Raw genomic sequence first — 18659 nt, 5'->3', positions numbered from 1 at the left:
ACACACACACAAACACACACACATTTCGCGGCTCCCTATGTACATCAATATGACGCAAATATAAAAGCATTTAATTAAACGATTTAATTATCCCTTTATTTTTCGAAAGGGCAGGAGAGACCCGATATTTGGCGCGCGGCTTCATTACGTTACACGAAGCACCTGCCACGAACGCGCCGCGTTAATCGTCCTCGCGCGTCGCGACGCGCGCGTTGTCTCTCCCTTCCTCCTCTTACCAACCCTTCGGCGCAATCAAAAAATACGCGGGTCGAAATAATGACCGTTTCATTCGAAACTCCGCGATTTTAGCGGGAGCACGCGTCGGAGGGCCGGCTCGACCGAGGCCCGCCGCCGCTCTCCTCGCGTGCATGCACGCACGCTCGTTCACTCGCTCGCACATTCTCGCTCATCCATAAGTACCTTCGCGAGCAGCGTACGCGCGGCCTCGCGTTCAGTCTCGTTCGCACGCACGCCTCTCGGCGAGCCAGCCGCGCGCGCGTGTGAGTAACGCGCTTCGTGGCGCGCGTGCCGACGACGACGAGGCCGTCTCGCTCCCTCACGGCTTTCCGTCGCATGCCTCGTCGCCACCCCCGCGCGTCTCTCTCGCTACGCTCGGTTCGGTTCCCTCGTGCCCCGTTCCCCACCGGAGCTGCCCGCGTCCCGAGGGCTCATCGCTTCGGCGAGCCGGACGGCGGCGGCACGGTTTGAGCTCCCACCGCCACGCCGCCTCTCCCGTTCTCTCTCCCTCTCTTTGTCCTTCTTTCGTCTACCTACCGACCACGACCCGTCGCCTCGGCGCTTTTTGCTCCTCTTCCTCCACTTCACCTCCTACTCCTGCGGTCGTTTCGTCGCACACGACGTGCCGCCGTCGCCCGTCGCCGTCGCCGTCACCGTCGCCGCTGACTTTTCGCGCGCGTTACGAGACGGGGGAGATTAAAGGCCGACGCGCGCGCGGAACCCCGACGATCCTTATCGCGTGCCGCGCCGCGTGATGCGTAGAAGCGCGCGCGACTCTTCTTTTTCATAGCCTGATGGCCGTTACTAACGTGAATCGCACGCGACTTACCATTTAAGTTAATACGAAGATCGATATCGGCGATCCGTTAAATGTCAGCGATACATTCCGCGGATAGTCGCTCGGCAAACGGAAAAACGCGGGGACCGCGCTTGAAGCAAAAATTTATTCATCTTTTATTACTACGTGTGTAACTTTCGTAAATTATATAAGAAAGAGTTGACACTTTAATATTTAATTTTCCAATTCAAAATTTTACATATCTAGCTGATGATTACTTCTGTCCCTATCTATTTCTGCTACAATTATTTTGATATATATGTATATATATATTGGCAAATATTTATATATATATATATTTTTTTTGGCAATTAATTAATTGCCAAAAATACAACATATATACGCATAACGATACAATTTAATATATCAAAAGCTTTTTTGCCAAGTAACGTGATCAACTGCATATATCCTGCGGAATCTCGTGTAGACGAGAAAAAGTGAGAACGACTGTCTTTCGCGCGGCATCCATCTCCGTGAGCATAAACGCATTTAACTGGTACTCACCGCGCGCAGCGAGTTTTAATTCTCATTTATTCCGAAACCAGAGAGGCGGGGGTGCAGCCGAACCAGGCATCGATTTAAAAAAGGAAACGATAGAAAGAGAAATAGAAAATAGCAGAAAGAGAGAGAGAGAGAGGAGAGAGGAGAGAGTGGAGAAAAAGATCCACTGATATCCAAATCGGTTCCTGCTTCGACGCCGCTTCACGGTGGCTAGGCAATAAAACGGCCCTGAGAGAGACGGAGGCACGACGTGGCGCGCGACGAGGACGCGGCCGCGAGCGAACGAACGAGCGTGCGAGTGAGAGAGAGAGAGAGAAAGAGAGAGAGAGAGAGAGAGAGAGAGAGAGGGAGAGGGAGAGAGAGAAGAGGAAGATAGGAATAGGAGACGACCGCACGTAGCCGCAGGCAAGGGCGCGCGTGAGCAGGCAAGCGAGCCTTCCGACCGATCCTCCGCCGCTACGCCGCGCCGCGCCGCGCCGCGCCACGCTGTGCCGAGCCAAACCTCGCCCTCGCTTCGCCTCGCCCCGTCTCGCCTCGCCTCGCCTCGCTTCGCCTTGCCGTGTCGCGCCGCGCCATGCCGTGCCGTGCCGCGCCGTGCCGCGCCACGCCGGAGCGGCGAGCCATCCGTGCTCCAGTATCCCCCCGCCCCACGCACGACCAACCACGACGCGGGCCCCTCGTCACCCCGCCGTCACCCCCCGCAGCCGACGCGCGGCCTCGGCGCGCCAAGTTCGCCGCGTACAGCGGACTACAGCCGCCAGCTACCGCTCGGCGCTCGCCGCTCGCCGCCTCACAGTCCGTCACCGTCGCTCGTCGTGCGAGCAACACGCGGACGTCTCCGCAGTCAGGCTGCACGCACTGCGTGTGTTTTTGTCGTCGTACCGTTGACACAGTGACGGATCGAGTTTGACCCCCGTGTTGCGATAGCATGCACGAGGGTGGATTCTCCCGTTGCGCTCGAATTCGACGCTCGTAAATCCGCGATTCAGGAAATTAACACAAAACATTCGGTATATCCCGTATATTGCGGAAAGGACTTTTTTTCCCGAGAAAGATCGAGTGGTCCCAACTCGATCGCGATCTCAACTTGACAAAGGCGTCCTTTAGTGCGCGTTGTAACCGGGACGCTGAACGTTATTCGTCAGTCGCGCGAGAACTTGTGAACGTGTGCGCTTCGATTGTTTATCGACCACTTGCTGCACCTCGTGAGACAGTCCCTGAAACGGACGAGGAGTTCGACGAGAATCCAGCGGGAAACGGACGAGCCACGACGGCCGTTTCGCTCCGCGAGTGACAAGTGGTCGGCGACGCGTGGTTAACCACGTGGCGCGGTGCGTTGCGCCGGTGTACGACCGCCTGGGTGGCGTGAACTTTCGCGGGACTCTCTTTCCCTCTTCGGGCGCGCTTGTGCCGGAGAATCGCGCGTGCACACGACGGACACGAGGTGACAGTTCACAGTAGTCGTTGGTGATTGATCTCACGAACGAGCGGACGTTTCGCAGCTTCGTCAAACGATCCTAACGTTAACGATCGATCCTCGCGCCTGTCGGTCTCTCTCGAGGCATTCGCGAGGGCATGGCGCAACAGTGATTAGTCCCGCCGTATATCATCGCCGGTGCCAACAGCAGAGTCGCAAGGGTTAGCGCGGGGGGTCCGGTGGTGGTAGTCTGGTCTCGCCGTCGCAGGCCGCCGCGAGATGCTGAGAGCCTCGGCCGTCCAGTCCAGCCAATCACGTAGGGTGCTGCGATCTGTGCCGAGGGCCGTCGCGGCCTGCTAAGGATGACCGCGCGTCTACACTCGCTGAGGCACCAGGAGAAGAAATCAGCCGGCAGCAGTCACAGACAGCACCACCAGCATCAGCAGGCCGTGCATCAGGGTCCGAGCCCGGCACCGAGCCCCAGCCCCAGCCTCAGCCCGAGCCCGAAACATTCGGACGGACGAAGAGTGAGTATAAGTAGCGGTGTATTTGAAACGAGCGCCGAAAAATGAATTTTGATTTAAAAAGCTATCTCAACCTCCGAAACCGAGTAACAAATTTTTAAGAAAAGATATTATTTCCTCATACATAGGATCTCAAATATTAGCGTTAATGTTCCTGAAATTAATTAGGGAAAATGTATGAAGATGTGTGGGTGGGGTGCGAGTGAGAGTAGAATTTAGAATGGAAATTGCAGCGCAAGCACGTAAAGATCATTTAATCACAGATTTTTAGAATAAAATAAAAAGGAGAAGTCGAGCGTGCGGGGGTGCGACACTCTCACCCCTTGCAACGCAGCGCACGCGACCACGCGTCCCAGAACGCAACTCACCCTACCTCCCGATCTCTACCTCCTGCGCACTTAATCTGCGATGGTGAGTTCGCTGTTGTGATGCGAACCCGATACTGGACACGTGCGTCGTTTACACAACCGCTTTGTCGTCCAAACCCTATACGTGAGAATTCGCTGATTTGTCAGTTGAGCCTCCAAATATACGGAAAACACGGCAGTACAATATTCGCGTTAGATAAACATGAAATGCATTGTTGCGAAAAAAGTAGCTACTTCTCTGGAAAATTAACTCTCACTTTTCCTCTTAGCTTTAATTTTATTTACCAAATGCATATCTATATACGTATTATAATACTTTTTACTTTAACTGAAATAGTTTTATTTTTTACCCCTATTTAATATTTTGCAAAGAAAAAATATTTAATAAATTATATTTAATATAATATTGGATTTATATATTACAAAAATAGATCAAGTTTCCAAGATACTTTTTGTACTTTTTATACGTTGAATTATAAAGAATCTAAAGGAAGAGACAACGTTGCGACTTGCGAGTCGCGGCGTTCAGCACGACTCCAGGAAAAGTTGGCGTCTAATCTCTGCGGAGTGTATCAGTTTCGCAACGCAGCAAAATCTGCAGGATCGCGGATTTCGACGGTCCGACCTTCGCTTGTTTCCGGATCGTAAAAAAAAAAGCGTGCACTGCTGCGGTAGCAATAGATACGCCCGCGCGAGGCATAAAACTGATATCGCTCTCCACGTGGGCGCGCCGTTAAAATCGCAGCGAAACGCGCTACATACACGAACCGTTGAGCTATTAAGCGGCGAGATACGCGTGCCGACACAGGCGAGATTAAAATGTACCGTCAGAGGAGATGAAATTCGACAGATCGTATCGTCGTCGCACTTGGTGGCATAATTTTTTGCATAATTGACATTGTCTACGTCGTGATAACAAATCTAAAAGTAGCAATCGTTCCCTCAATCTTTCTTGAAGTATATGGCGAAATTGTAGCTATATATAGGAGAGCACGTGACAAATGCATTTCCTTGTTTCTCCTTGCCGTGCGGCAAAACGCAGCAGGTCGCAAGGGCACGTCGCGGCACGAACGATGCGTGTCGGAGAGCCTTGTGACGCCAATTTGCAGTAATTGGACGTATTTACGAGCGGTTATCATACAGATCGTCCGGACGCCCCCGCCCGCGTGGTCGGCGCCGTTCAAAAAGTAGCTGTAAATTCAGTTTATCCAATTAATTCGCCGGTTCGGAAATGTGGCGGGATCACGCGTCATCTAAAGACCACGCTGTATTTGCCGCGCTTATAGAATTTTTCATCTGTTTTGGATAACTTTAACTCCCGCGCTCCCTACCCAAATTGCACGGAATATTCACCGAAATATATTCATGAATTCTTAAATAAAAATAATCGGAGATTAACGCGCGAATTCACGGTTTCGCGCTCGCTCCGCGAAATTCCGAGTACCGAGAGTACTCGCGCGTGAATCCCGCGGTGTACACGTGCGTCAAAGCCGTCAAATGCGGCTAGGTGCCCTTTTAAGGCAATCCACGTTGCGTGTGAGAAGAGTACGTTCGCTCGAGCGCGCCTGGAGCGCGAGCGGCGGTATCCTATTAGGAAAGTTTCCACGGTGACGAAAGGGCGTGACTTCGTGCGCTCGTCTTTATTAGCGGAGTGGATTCGCGGCGGAAGACACGCGCGTCGCGAATGCGTGCTTAATAACGCAGGAATTTTAGGTGAAAAACTTTTTAACGCAATCTTTTTTGTAACCAAAACTGGTTTTTACAATCTGAAATCTTGGAGCCTTTTCGTTTTAAATGGAAAATATGACAAAAAATTAAAAGGAGACAAGTTGTACGCATATTAAATCAGAAATTATGATATAGATTACATGTCAATAATTGATGTTTATGGATATTATTCTTGTATGTAGTGTAGTTGTATATTTCTTTGTTAATTTTTGGCTATAAGATATATTTTACATCTTAATCCGCTTCATCTCAAACACACACAAAGGCGAATAATATAAATTATAAAAGGTTTAAATGTTAACTTCCTACTCTGTCGCGTCTTGTTTTCGATTATCTTTTCTCTCGCGTTGAGGAATTTTCCTTCGCTCATTCACGTAGTCCGGATAAACAATAACCGGGGAAGGAAGCAAAATAAGTAACCTCACGGATAGCGATGCTATGAAGGGAAATACAAAAGATTCCACCAACGCTTTTAAATCTTGTAATCGAACTATACTTAAAGACATTGGTTGGAGCGCCTAGTAGATCGAAGTGCGAGGTCCAAGGATTGAACAATGGCTTTTATATAAACGTGAGAGAATTTCCTGGGTTCATTCAGAAAACTTCCTCTCTCTCTTCTCGTGATAAGAAATTCGTAATTTTTATCGCGTTATCGGAGCGGCGGTTAAAAGAACTTCAAAAGGACGCTGTTGATCTACCGAGGTCAATAAAGCCTCGCAGGATTTCGAAACTGGTGGAAGAGGAGAAGGGAAAGGAGGAAAAGAACGAAAGAGGAAGGAAGAGAGGCGCGGTGGACGCCGGTCGTCGTCGGGCGACGGCTTAATTGACGGCACTTAACGGATCGTCGTTATGCCTGGCTTAATTACCTGTCGCTCGTTGCCGCTGGTTCGCGCATTTTAATCGATTTATCATATGCGAAGCGAAGGCGACGACGTGCCCGAATATGACAATGCAACGGACATGCGACGATTACGTTTCCAGAATTCAAAAAGAAGCGACTCGAGCTTACCGAATTTCCTTGAAAGTTAACTTTAACCGTATCTTTTAAAAACTAGTCCAAAGTAGCGAAATAATTTTAACGCTCTTTATGAAACATCTATGCATCAATAATGAAAAAGAAGAAAAATAAAACTGTAGAATAATTTTTTTTAATTAGGAACACTATTAAGCGTCAGCCTCGATATTTTCTGGCGGTGTTGCGATTTGCGATTAACATAGATTAATTCTTGTTAAAAATAACGCTGTTCGATCCTCACGTGTTGCATATGAAAGCAATTTACGATAAGTCTGTATTTAAAAAGCGTTAGCATCTATGAATCGTATGGCCTTAGTTTCGATGTGCACAATGCACCGAAAAAATGGCCATGACTGACCCACTATTAGCGATGACCGGTGTTAAAACAGTGTGGTTGAAAAAAAAAAATTCCGGCGAGGTTCGCACGTCGATGCTGATTCACAATGCTGTCGCCGTACGTGACGCGAAGTCGCAAACAACGAGAATGTGATTTATCGCGCGTAACGCGCTAATCGGCGGCACCGTCAAAGTCACGCCGTCACGCCGCGCCGCGCCGCGCCGCGCTCGCACCTTGTCCCCCCTTTATCTCCCTTCTCTTTTTCCGCGCGCGCCTATCTTTCTAAGTCACGCTAACTGAAAGAGCGTCACGATAGTGCGCGGGAATTATCTTAGGGCTTACAAATTTTTCGGTGGCTATCGGAGGAGCGGTGGAATATTGAAGCGGAAAAATCCTTTTTCTTTGAAAGAAAGGTCTGCGACGAGCAGTAATTAACGTTCTAAAAAAAAACAATGATAGAGCGAAGAGGGCGAAACTCGACGTTACTGATAATTCGCGCTTCTTCCAACGATTAAAATATTTGTCAGTCTTTTATTAGCGAGAATTTTTTTTTATCGAAAGAACAGATTTTTCAAGCGCCAACGATACCTTTTAAATCTTCTACCGATTGCGAGCGTCGTCGGCTTTCGTTCAAGGAGTGCGGAATCGAAGCGAAAGGAAAAGGAAGAGGGAGCAAATGGTCCACGACTAACCCAGTTTCAGCCTCCGAATCGCCGAGGCGTAATTTAAACGCCTCTATTACAAAATTCCTCTCCCGTTTCACCCGCAGGCACGCATGCACACGTACACACACACACACAAAGAGAGATACATCTAGACTTCTAGATGAGCGAACGAGGCCCGCACGAGTTCATCGTCGACAGACGCGCGTCTTCCCCCTTCTCCCTCCGCGCGTCCATCGCCCGCCCTTCATGCGCGCCTCTCGTAATAATAGAAGGACGCGACAGAGCAAGAGTGCCGTTGCCGGTCGGCGGCGATGACACGCGCGTGCACACGCACACACACACGTACGCGCGCGCGGACACACGTATGTACGCACGCACACGAATACGCATGACCGCGCGGCGGCTCGCTCGTTTGTTTACCCGTCGCGGCGCTCCCGTGTGAACGCACCGCGCCGACTTCGCCTCGTCGTCGTCCTCCTCCTCTTCTCCTCCCTCCCCGACCTCCTCCCCCGTTCCCACCTTCTCGGTTTACTCTTCGTCGCCCTCGACGTATCTGCGGTGCCCCGCACGCTCCGCACGCGTCCTCGCCTCTTATCCCTGTCGCCGACCGTCTCTCTCCTCCGTCGCTCTCTCGCGCGCGGTAGTCGCAATTCTCCCCCCCTTCCCCTTTCTCGTTAGAGCCCGACCAGCCCGACTTTGCCCGTCTTCGTCGTTCCGCGCGTCGTTCCGCGCGTCGCCTCTGCTCGCGACTCGCGACTTCGTCTCCGTCGCTCTCTCGTCCGCCCATCGCCGTGTCTCTCCTCTCTCTTTCTCTCTCCGCGTGGCGCTCTGTAGCTCGCTACCTTCGTCTCTCACACGGGGATACCCGCTGTCTCCTTTTCATCCGACCTCGCCGTTTCTCTTTCTCTCTCTCTTTCTCTCTCTTCTCTCTGGCACGCAGTCTTCTCTCGTTCCACGCCGTGAATATCTGTCGTCTCCCGCCTCGGCGGCGGACGTGCCTTTGCCGGTCCGGCCTCGCCATTTCGCACGCTATATCCTCTTCCCACGTGGAACGTCGGCGTTTTGCATTTTGTGTTCCTGCGTCTCCCTTTCCGTATCTCCTTTCTCCTCTAAACGTCTCTTCGCGATCTCGCTCTCGCCTCTCCTCCACGTTCCTCGTCTCGATAGATTAACGATTAGAGCGTCCGGCAAAATTATCACGCGTAGCACCTGCGCGAGAAGTAAATTTGCCGCTGACGTGAGCTTCCGAGACACCCGGTGCGTGTGCGCCTTCAACCTCCTCCGTCATCCGTTTCAGTCTGATCCACTTTATCCGGCTCTATATCTCCGCTCATCTGCGACTGTCGCGCATCTCGCGTCGTCAGAGATTGCCCCTCCCTCCTCGACCCGCGTCTCTCTCAGTGAGCGACGCGACCGACGCCGACGTCGGCACACCGCCAGTGAGTCGAGAGACTCGAAAGAGCCACAAAAAAGAAGTGGAAGATTATTCGGAACGTTTTGAGACGCTCGTAAAGAACCGGCCTGGAAGAGAGGCCGTACCTCCCGTTTCTTCCTACAGCGGCAAGAACTTCGATATTTCAGGCTCGGATGATGTGACATCCGTCGTTGCCGCCACAGCTACGTTTGAACTTTCCTGGAGACTGAAATGGGAAACGAGGCGAGAACGCGCGAAAGAGTAGTACCGCGTTCCTGAAGGGATGGAAGTCGACTAAAAGAAACGGAGGAGGAAAACGAGAAGCCGGGCTCTCGTATACCTTATCCGGACTTAAAACCTGCTTATGCTCGATCTAGAACCGGTAGTGTCCCCGTAAAATCGACCACCCGGGCTCCGCGCGCACCCTGATGGATCCCCAGCTAAAGGAAAAAGAGAGAAACGCGGAAGCGCGCGAAATAGGTTGATACTCTTCGATAGTTTTGTCTGGACCTCGGCACTCGACGCTCGACGCGTTCGCCTTTCTCTCTCTCTCTCTCTCTCTCTCTCTCTCTCTCTCTCTCTCTCTCTTCCCTCTCGAATGGTTCGTGTCATTCTCCCGCCGTTGTTTCGCCCGCTCGCTCGTCACGCTCATCGCCGGCGGCTCCTCGTAAATCATCTCTTCCGCGAAGCGCGCGCGTGCAAAAAAAAAGAAATAGTGTGCTCCGACTAGGATAGAGGAGCGTGTTCCATCCGGGCAACACGTTGACCTACTGTCGTTAAACCGCGAACGTTCGCGCGCTAGGAGCTCGGACGAAAGCTGTTTCAAGTTATTACTACTTTTTTTTTTAACATAGAGAACATCAAAAACATACTTATTATCTCTGGTTTCGGGAATAGTGATGCGTACTTCGGATCATGCGAATGTCCGACGAATAATTTCTGTGTGTTCTAATCCGCGTATTACCGGTCACGTTGTTGATAGACGTATTAAAGGAAGATCGTTTTCTTGCCCTGTCTTTTTCAGGCTAACAAACCACTAATGGAAAAACGACGACGAGCAAGGATCAACCAGTCCTTGGCGGCGCTGAAGGCGCTCATCCTTGACAGCGCCCGCCTGGAGAACACCAAGCACAGCAAGCTCGAGAAAGCCGATATCTTGGAGCTTACGGTCAGGCATCTGCAACGGCAGAGATCGCTCGCTCAGCCCGGTCTGTCCAGGTACAAGGCAGGATACCAGGACTGCTCCAGAGAGGTAAGGGACACTTTTATACCTTAAGAGAGCGCGACGCGATATTATGTTTTTAATAATCGACGAAGGGGAAAATGTTGCAACTTTTATTTATCATTTTAGTTTTACTAATGTGAAAGAGAAAATTTGCTTTAAAAGAACGTATCTTTCTCGTTTGAAAATCCCGATCGATACGCCCGTATACCTTCGAGAAAATAAAACGAGAACCACATCGGCGAGGCCGACTACGATGCGGAAAAACGCGAGTTTTGCGTCACGTTTACCATTATACTCCGCACGTTTCGTCACGGGTTAGCACGAGAAAGGAACGCGGACGGGGATGAGGGAGCGGAGGGAGAGGGTGGTGAAAAAAATTCCAACGCGTCCCCGGCGTACACCGAGGAGCGTGTAATCGGAGAACTCGGCGGAACTGGTTCGTGTTACACGGCGGAGAGGGATTTCTACCCGGTGGAAGAAGAACCCACCCGAAACCACCCTGCCCTCCGTCCCCTCCTTTCCCCGCCCGTCCTATCTCCACGACGACGATAGGTATCTAACGTATCGGGTTGTCGCCGGGGAGTCTCGCGTGACTCCAGCGAAGCTCAATCGCTCGTTCGTTAAGGAACGTCCAGTCGCGAAATCAGGGGAAACTCGTTGAAAGCGGACACCCCGTAAGTGCCCATCGCCCAGAATTTGCCGGATGAAACCTTGTGGTCGGATCTCTGGTCGAGTCAGGTAGTCGCCCGATTGGGGAAGAGGGGAAGGGAAATTAGTCTTTAGTTTTCGGTTTCTGCGCGCGAAGACCCGGGCGCAGAGTGGAATTGTGACCAAAATCAATCTCTGCGTACAGCAAATGGTATATTGATGTATTCCGATAATTATAACCCGACTTGATACGATATATATCTACTTATCTTTTAATAATAATTTAAAAGTTATTGGTACATCATTAAATGTACAAGTTTCTCTTCAGAACGTATTCAAAAAGGCATTAGATTTTAAAGAAATTCAAGAATGGAAAAATTTTTACCGAAAATATCGTACGGTTAAAGAGAGAAACATTACAATTTTGCAAAAACCGTGTTACATATAAATTCAACATTTATTTATCAGAACCGTAGCATTTTATTGTTCATGAGCCATTACATAACTTATATGTCTTTCGCAATGCAATGTATCAAATAATCACAGTATTATGCAATAATCCAACTTACGGGGTATCCCTAGAAAAATCTGTTACTCGGAACAAATTTTTTTTCCGAACTTTGGCCTCGTCTAGGCGGTACGCGGCGCGATACGCCGCGCCGCAACACGTCGTATATTTTCACCGGTAAGTACGGCGCGGCACAAGCGTGCCGCAGAACTCGAGACGTCGTCGCGTCGAGTCGATTGTCGGCTCGCTCGCCTCGACAAAGCGCACTTGTCACGATACAAAGCCCGGCCGTGCGCGCTGTACCTGTCGCGCGACCGCCTTATCAGAATACTCACCGATAAAGTCGCCGACTTCCCGGCGCTAGGATACCACCGCTCGAAAGATGCAGCCCACGCGAGGCGCGCGTGCTAGGAGTAACTATGCGTCAAAGGGAGAACACACAAATTGGGGAGTTATTCTCGTTGAAAAATCACACGTGTGAGAGCAGGACGTATACTCGAGGAATTTTAATCTTCTGGTGGTCTTACGTCGAAGAGTAATCACTGTAATATATAGCTGTTATTTAATGCTTACGAAATTGCTTTTCAAATTTTTTATCGCAACTCTTACAAAATCGTATTTACCTTGTACACGCGGATAATTATTTTATCAAATAAATGTTTCATATATATGGTACGCATGGGCACACACATACGAGTGCTGATTGAAGAATTCTGAGATTGCATTACACGTGTATTATTCCGCGCGCAACTGCGCAACGCAACGATGACAGCCATCCAAGGCCAAGGTCTCCTGCGTATACACATCGATATGGACCAGTATAGCATTCTCCGTAAACGTTCTCACGCTCTATAATTTGATATGTACTCTAGCTAGGATACGGCACGGGTAGATATTTCTTTAATTGCGCGATAAAAGCGCGCTATCGGAATTTCAAGTCAAACTTGAGAAAAGTAATTAAGAGACTTTTGAAATGCTGAATCAATTGTGCAGTTGGACAGGCAGCAGCTCCGGGAGCTCAAAAACATACAACGCGAATTCTGTAACATCCTCTTTAAGGAAAAGCGCGGCAGTAGTACTTTCCATTCTTGCGACAATAGAATAAATCGGAATAGCAACATCGGACTTGCTTACAGTTCTCGCTTAGTTGCTCATCATTCTTGATCACTTTCAAATCTCGAGAAACTTACGTGAAAAGAAGTCTCCCATTTAATAAAGAGGAGAAGCCGCGGCCGTTTCTTAAAGAGGATGTCACAAAATTCGCCGTTACACGTTCTCCAGTCGTTTTGGAGCGCGGTAAAAAGAATTGGTATGCATTAGATTACTGATATATGAAGGTAGTTTTGTTCCAGTGTCACCACACGGCATCAAGTTTAGAATAATATAGCCCCGAAAGTTTTCAATGAGCCCTCGTATATTAATAAGAAAATTGTTATTTAATACAGAGCATATGTAACACGAAACTCAAAACTTAATATATTCAAAATTATGTCTTCTATTTTTATTATATTTTCGCGCTTTTTCGTTCATTAAACAGTCTGTATGCAAAAACAAGCCTGGAGTCAATTCACCAACTTCGTGCGGAGATTCCCGGGCTGGGAAACTCCTCTCTCAGAATGTAAAATCTTTTAATTTCAATTGCAGAATAGATCCGGGGAGGGAGGGGAGGGGGGGGGAATCGAATTCCGCGACGCTCCCTGTGTTTGCGAGGAGTCGAGAGAGCGTGACTGAAATTTTGAGTGACGAGTTGAACGCCGCCCGGGCGAAATCACGGCGCGTGTGATATACGAGGCAAGGTAGGAAGGAAAGAAGAAAAGAAAGAAAAGACGGAGAGTGTGAGAACGGAAAGAGCGAGTGTCCCTGCGGGGCAAACTTTATGGTCTTATAAAACCGACGGTCGACCAAGGCGACATGTCCTCTGCCATTGCCCGCGGTCCTTCCCATCCTCCCCTCGGGATCTCGTTTCGCCCGTCGATAGTATTGTACATTTCTGCTCGTCTCTGCGAGCGCGAAACGCGCTATTCTCGTTCCTGCCTCTCTCAATGTCGAAAAGTAAAACGGGAAACGGGCGCGGCCAAAGCTCGAAACATCGACATTTTCCGGAAACTCCGGGAGATCGGTATGCGCATGAAAATTAATGGGTTCCCCGAGGAATTCTAAAGCGCATCTGCAATCATATAATAAACTCTTCGATTTCTTCGAAGCGGATCTTACTTTAACGGAATTTTAATTTTGAAGCTAAAAGTTAGCCCAGACACGCTCGATGAATTGTCGTCGAATTTTCTTTGAGACAGACGACGAATTTGTCAAAGGGTCTGAGGATCGCGTGTGTATGTATGTATGTATATATGTATATATTCCTGAAATACAAGAACGGCACGATGCACTTTGAGAGAGGGAGAGATACGCGAAAACCAGGTCAAAAACCACCCACGCATAGAGATGATTTCTTTTTTACGTGAAACACATAAATATTCTGTAAAGAAACCGATTCTTAAAATATAGTTACGTACATTAAAGAGTATCTCGATCGTTATCATCTTTTCTTTGATATTCATTTAATTCTCCGTTTGTACTTATACAGTTTATTTGCATTCTCAGAGTGTACACGTGTTCAGGGTCTCACACACATTTGACGCTATTTTTCTCTACTTTAAAGTATTCAGAAAAATCTGAAAAAAATGTACGTCTATCTACATTGCAGTTGACGATTTTGAAGTCAGTTTGATCAACATCGTTTATTTAATATTTTCTGGCAGAGGGGGGCTTGCCAGTTTTGCAGTTACGAGCATATGTCATTTTGGCTTGGACGCCGTAGACCCACGTATACAGACGGAGGGTTAATTTATGACGCTTTAGAAACTTACACACCATACACATGCATAATAAGATCGAAAGTGCGAATTTCGTTTTTCCTAATTGCTGACGTGTGCGTTTAACCCACATTCGCGGATATCTGCTCGATACGCGATCTTTCTCGCCGAAGTCGTCTCTTTCCAGCGGGAGGCGGCGGTGGTAGCAGCGGGATTCGGTTGCTTTATTTTGAAGCAGCGACCCATAAAAGCTCTCTCGCGCGCGTTCGCGGCTCGCCGCAGAATTATTGTCCGCCGCCAGCGGCGGCGCGGTGGCGACGGCGACGATAGTTTCGCCGGCGAAGCAACGCGCGTTCGATACGCCGCCGTGTGAAATATAGCGCGCGATACGCTACGCGATTAGAGATCAATCGCGCCGCTTCCGCCCGAATCGCCGCCGCTTCCACTCGCAATTCGGCCCTCTTCCGGTCTACCGCGACCTCGTGTCGTAAGGTCGCGCGCTACTGACTTTTGCAACGATTCATTGTTTTTCGCGCGCGCCCGTACATCGATTAAATTGCGATATAATTCACAGATATAATTTCCCAGTTTTTGAAATTCCACTGATCCACGTTACGATTTCTCAAATTTCTTCCCGACTTTCGAATAAAAATGCGAAGACATATATCCGTTGGCGTTGAGAAAACTCTATCCGAATTCGTCGAAGATACGCCCTTGCGCACGGGTTATCTTAAATTCTTGCGGCGAAATTTCGTCTAATGCGCAATTCAATCTTCCTCTTTAATTATCTCGAAATATCGAACCCCGCCGGTGCATTATTGCATTATTATAAAATCCCGCCTGATTATCTTCCGCGCGCAGCACGTTAATCAGCGGGCCGCTCTAAGCGCGCGTTAATTAGTGATTCGCGGCGATAATAACTGGCCGCGAAAAGTTCGCGCAGTTGCGTCGTCGCAGTTCCACCCGACCAACGGGTTAAAGAGCGTTTTATCGCGCCGGTTGTTATCGGCGACACGTACGAAAATAAATTACGGGCCAGCGCCGTGGTCCGTCCAGGTCGCGCGCAGCTTGGGAGGGGTACCGCGGGTACCGGGCAACAAATAATCACGCGGCGCCCGTTACTCGACCGTACTGTGCGGATTAAAGAGCGAAATATTCAATTACGTCTGGCGGTCGATATAACGACTGACGCGCGCGATCCCGCGCCCGTGGTCGAGAGCGGAATTTCCAGCGCGCACAATATATTTTCCCGGCGTTGACTCGCGCAAATGTTTGTTCATCGCTGGCGCTACCCGCTCGCAAAAATCGTCCCTCCACCACTCGTGGTATATTATTCGCAGATTGGCTGTCGCGAGAAGCTCGATCGTTCCCTTCTGAACGACGTCAGTTCCCGGCGCCGCTCAATGTCTCGGTTTCGTGACCGCTCGCGTGCGTTTGCATGAAATTCTAGGATCGCGAGCATTATTCAACCGCACGAGGCGCGCGCGTTTACCGATGGACCGGCATCTACATCGTTGGTATCGTTGTCGTGTTTCAGGTGAGTCGCTATCTCGATGCGCCGGACATCATCACGGGCAACACCACGCCGATGGACCCGGCGGTGAAGCAGCGGCTGCTTCGCCACCTCGACAGCTGCGTGTCGGAGCTCGACCTGGACCTGGGCTCGCGGCCGGACAGCGGCCTGGGCAGCAGCCCGGGCAGCGTGACGGATCGCGTGGCGGGAACGACGAGCCCGGGCCCGCTGGACCACCACGTGCCGGTCGGGCCGCATTGCAGCGCCGCGCTCACGCCAGCCGGCCTGATCAAGTCCGAGATCCCGGAGATGGTGGAGGCGGCACGGCCGGACAGCAGCACCACCGCCGGCGACGAGAACAACAACAGCAGCCGGCCGACCTCCGCCTTCAGTCAGGTGAACCCGGCGACGTTGGATCCGCACCATCCGCATCATCCGTCGGGCCTGCCGGTCGATCAGGCGTCCACGTCGCAGCAAAATCCCAATATGCTCTCCGTGGTGCAGGTGATACCCTCCCGATTGCCGGACGGCCAAGTGGTCTTCCTGCTGCCGAGCCACTACGTGCAACTGGCTGCGGCAGCCGCGGCGAACGGCATCAGCATCGGGCCGAATCCACCAACGGCGATCTGGGCGGCGACCAACATGTCGCTGCTTAAGGCAACCGATAAGCTGGCGAAGCGACCGCACGAGGACATCGGCCAGGAGTGGCAGGATCCTACCGGTGGCCTGAAGCCCAGCAAGAGCCCGCGGATGGAACAGCCGGAGCAGCCGCTCGACTTCACCACCACGTCCAAAAAGATGAAGACCGCCAGCTCGAGAAACTCGACGCACTCCGGCGTCGTCGATCACCACCATCATCTGCGGCAGCAGCAGCAACACCAGCAGCAGGCCCGTCTACCGACCGAGACCGGCGGTCCCATCGTCCACGAAGATAGACCGTCTAGTCACGCGGACAGCGAGGTCGCCGTCGGCATGCCTTCCCCGTCGCCAGTCGGCCAGCAGCCGGTCAAGGATGAGGAGGGCATGTGGAGACCATGGTAAAGATCCGATGTTTTTTATCTTTGTAAATAGAAGTGTATCTTGTGAAGCGCGCGTGTGCGAAACCGGAAATCGCGCCGGTGCGCAGCTGCGATCGTCGTCTACCGCGGAAATCTTCCTTACATAGCTCTACGATCAAGTCGTGTACCCTTAGCACGTATCTGGATGATTGGTCTATTCGGTCAGTAAAATCGACGAACGTTATTGGAAATAATTTTGAAGATGTAAAATTGTCGTAGATTTTAAAAGTTATTTTTAAGACAGGTGCGCGCCATTGAAAATTTTCAAGTCTGGATGCGAGAAACTTAATATTTTTCTGGACAAAGTAGCGATTGAAGATACGAGAGGAATTGTCGCGTTTATTTCGGACGCACGTTGCAAATTGTTCATTGCGGCACGTAGCGAGCTCGAGAGATACGTCCCTGGGCGAAAATGCGCGTACATTTCGAAAAGTGCTCCTCAATTAGCGTAATATGATTCTCAAAAGAGGGGCGATACGCGAAGACAAAAATAATTAACGCGCGATATTTATTTACGTTATTACGAGGGGGAGAATTGGCAATGACACAATTTTCGCGATAATGCAATCCGCAATCGCGGGGTTGCGCGATCGGCGAGTTTTCACAGGCGCGCGGAAAATTAACGCGATTGGCGTTAATATCGAGAGGAATGCTAATTGGCAGAGGAGGGGCACTCGAAATTTACCCCCTTCGCGCAGCCGCAAGGTCGACGAATTTTACCGCACCGTCGAAAGTGATAATATACCGTATTATTCTACCGATCTTTGGATTTTCGCGCTCGAGGCAGAGAGCCGAGGAAAACCGCGGCTGACTTTTTTCCCTTTTTTCCCCCCGCCCTCTCTCCCGTCGCACCGCTTGCGCTCGGCTGTCGGAAACGAGTACACGGAAAAGGCGTATGCGCATTCTCGCCTAATAACTCCGCGCGCGCGCGCGTGACGTCAGCGTTTCTTGCGACGGCGCTAATGAAGCCTTTAATTTGCATCGCGTCCAAAAGTGCGCCGCGGTCGTTAAATCCACTGCACAGCGCTCCAGCGTTATTCTCGCGAAAGCGCCGTTTGAATAACGAGCGCGTTCGACGCCTCGGCGTTTGCGTCGCGCGCAAATGCCCGCCGAGATTTTCGCCACGGCGGTTGCGAATGCCAAAACAAGAGAGCGAGTGTGAGACCAGGATTGTAAAAACTTATACGCCTAAACTTCTGCGATTTTTCCCTGTGGAGACAGCGGAGCCGCTCGGTCCCGCGAATTTGCGATTGCGCAAAAGCGATAAAAGAAATCGTTTTGACGTAGTTGCGCGTGAAAACGCGCTACAAGATAACTGTATGTATGTAAATGATGGAGTAATTATTTTACGATTATTAAGAGAAAAAGAGCGCGCGCGAGAGAGAGAGAAAGAGAGAGAAAAGGCAGCGAGTATGCGAGAGAATGAGGAAGAGAGAGAAAGAGAGAGAGAAAGGAAGAATGCGTGCGTTTTAGTCCGCCATTCATGTACATAGCCTCTCCTCGATCGGAATTATTGCTATTTGCGAGATATAGATTTATTTTGATGTTATCTAGGTGTATACGGCGAGAGAGAGAGAGAGAGAGAGAAAGAGAGAGCGAAAGAGAGAAAGAGGATGCGTTTGTGTGCGTGTATCGCGCGAATAGCGAGCGTTCTTTTGTGGAGGCGCGACCAACAATCGCGCTCAGCGTATAGCGAGAAGTCATCATCTCACCTAATTTACGTCTGTAATTGCTAAATATCTTGGGATTCGAATTCCTTATTCGATGTACTTAGACACGCAGTCAATATAGGCATGTATATTGAACTGTACTCTATACGCCCATGTGTCTTTTTATTATTATTATTCCCT

General features: G+C 50.2%; 1 protein-coding gene and 2 long non-coding RNA genes across 3 annotated transcripts in view; 1 reads left to right on the top strand and 2 right to left on the bottom strand.

Moving 5' to 3' along the window:
- LOC143907020 (uncharacterized) overlaps positions 1-2170 on the bottom strand; it is a 105763-nt gene extending 103593 nt beyond the window's left edge. The window contains exon 1 of the long non-coding RNA XR_013259703.1: positions 775-2170. This is a non-coding gene — a long non-coding RNA (uncharacterized LOC143907020). The remainder of the gene's footprint in view (positions 1-774) is intronic.
- LOC143907013 (uncharacterized) overlaps positions 1-18659 on the bottom strand; it is a 222245-nt gene that overhangs the window by 143726 nt on the left and 59860 nt on the right. The window lies entirely within an intron of this gene.
- On the top strand, positions 2372-18624 carry Sidpn (bHLH protein similar to Deadpan). The gene is made up of 3 exons (XM_077423403.1): positions 2372-3520; positions 10069-10296; positions 15776-18624. The coding sequence occupies exons 1-3, from the start codon at positions 3356-3358 to the stop codon at positions 16790-16792; spliced, it is 1410 nt and encodes a 469-aa protein (XP_077279529.1). The 5' UTR covers positions 2372-3355; the 3' UTR covers positions 16793-18624.

Source organism: Temnothorax americanus, unplaced genomic scaffold (assembly GCF_048541705.1).
Source record: "Temnothorax americanus isolate GAGA-0224 unplaced genomic scaffold, ASM4854170v1 Scaffold11, whole genome shotgun sequence".
NCBI lineage: Eukaryota > Metazoa > Arthropoda > Insecta > Hymenoptera > Formicidae > Temnothorax > Temnothorax americanus.
The sequence above is the reverse complement of the archived record's forward strand: the minus strand, read 5'-3'. Positions and strand labels throughout refer to the sequence as shown.

Excerpts from the sequence above, each read along its gene's own strand:
- Sidpn (XM_077423403.1), top strand. The coding sequence starts at position 3,356 with ATGACCGCGCGTCTACACTCGCTGAGGCACCAGGAGAAGAAATCAGCC. Across the intron at positions 3,521-10,068 it reads AACATTCGGACGGACGAAGA|GCTAACAAACCACTAATGGA; the intron begins GTGAGTATAAGT and ends TGTCTTTTTCAG. Across the intron at positions 10,297-15,775 it reads ACCAGGACTGCTCCAGAGAG|GTGAGTCGCTATCTCGATGC; the intron begins GTAAGGGACACT and ends GTCGTGTTTCAG.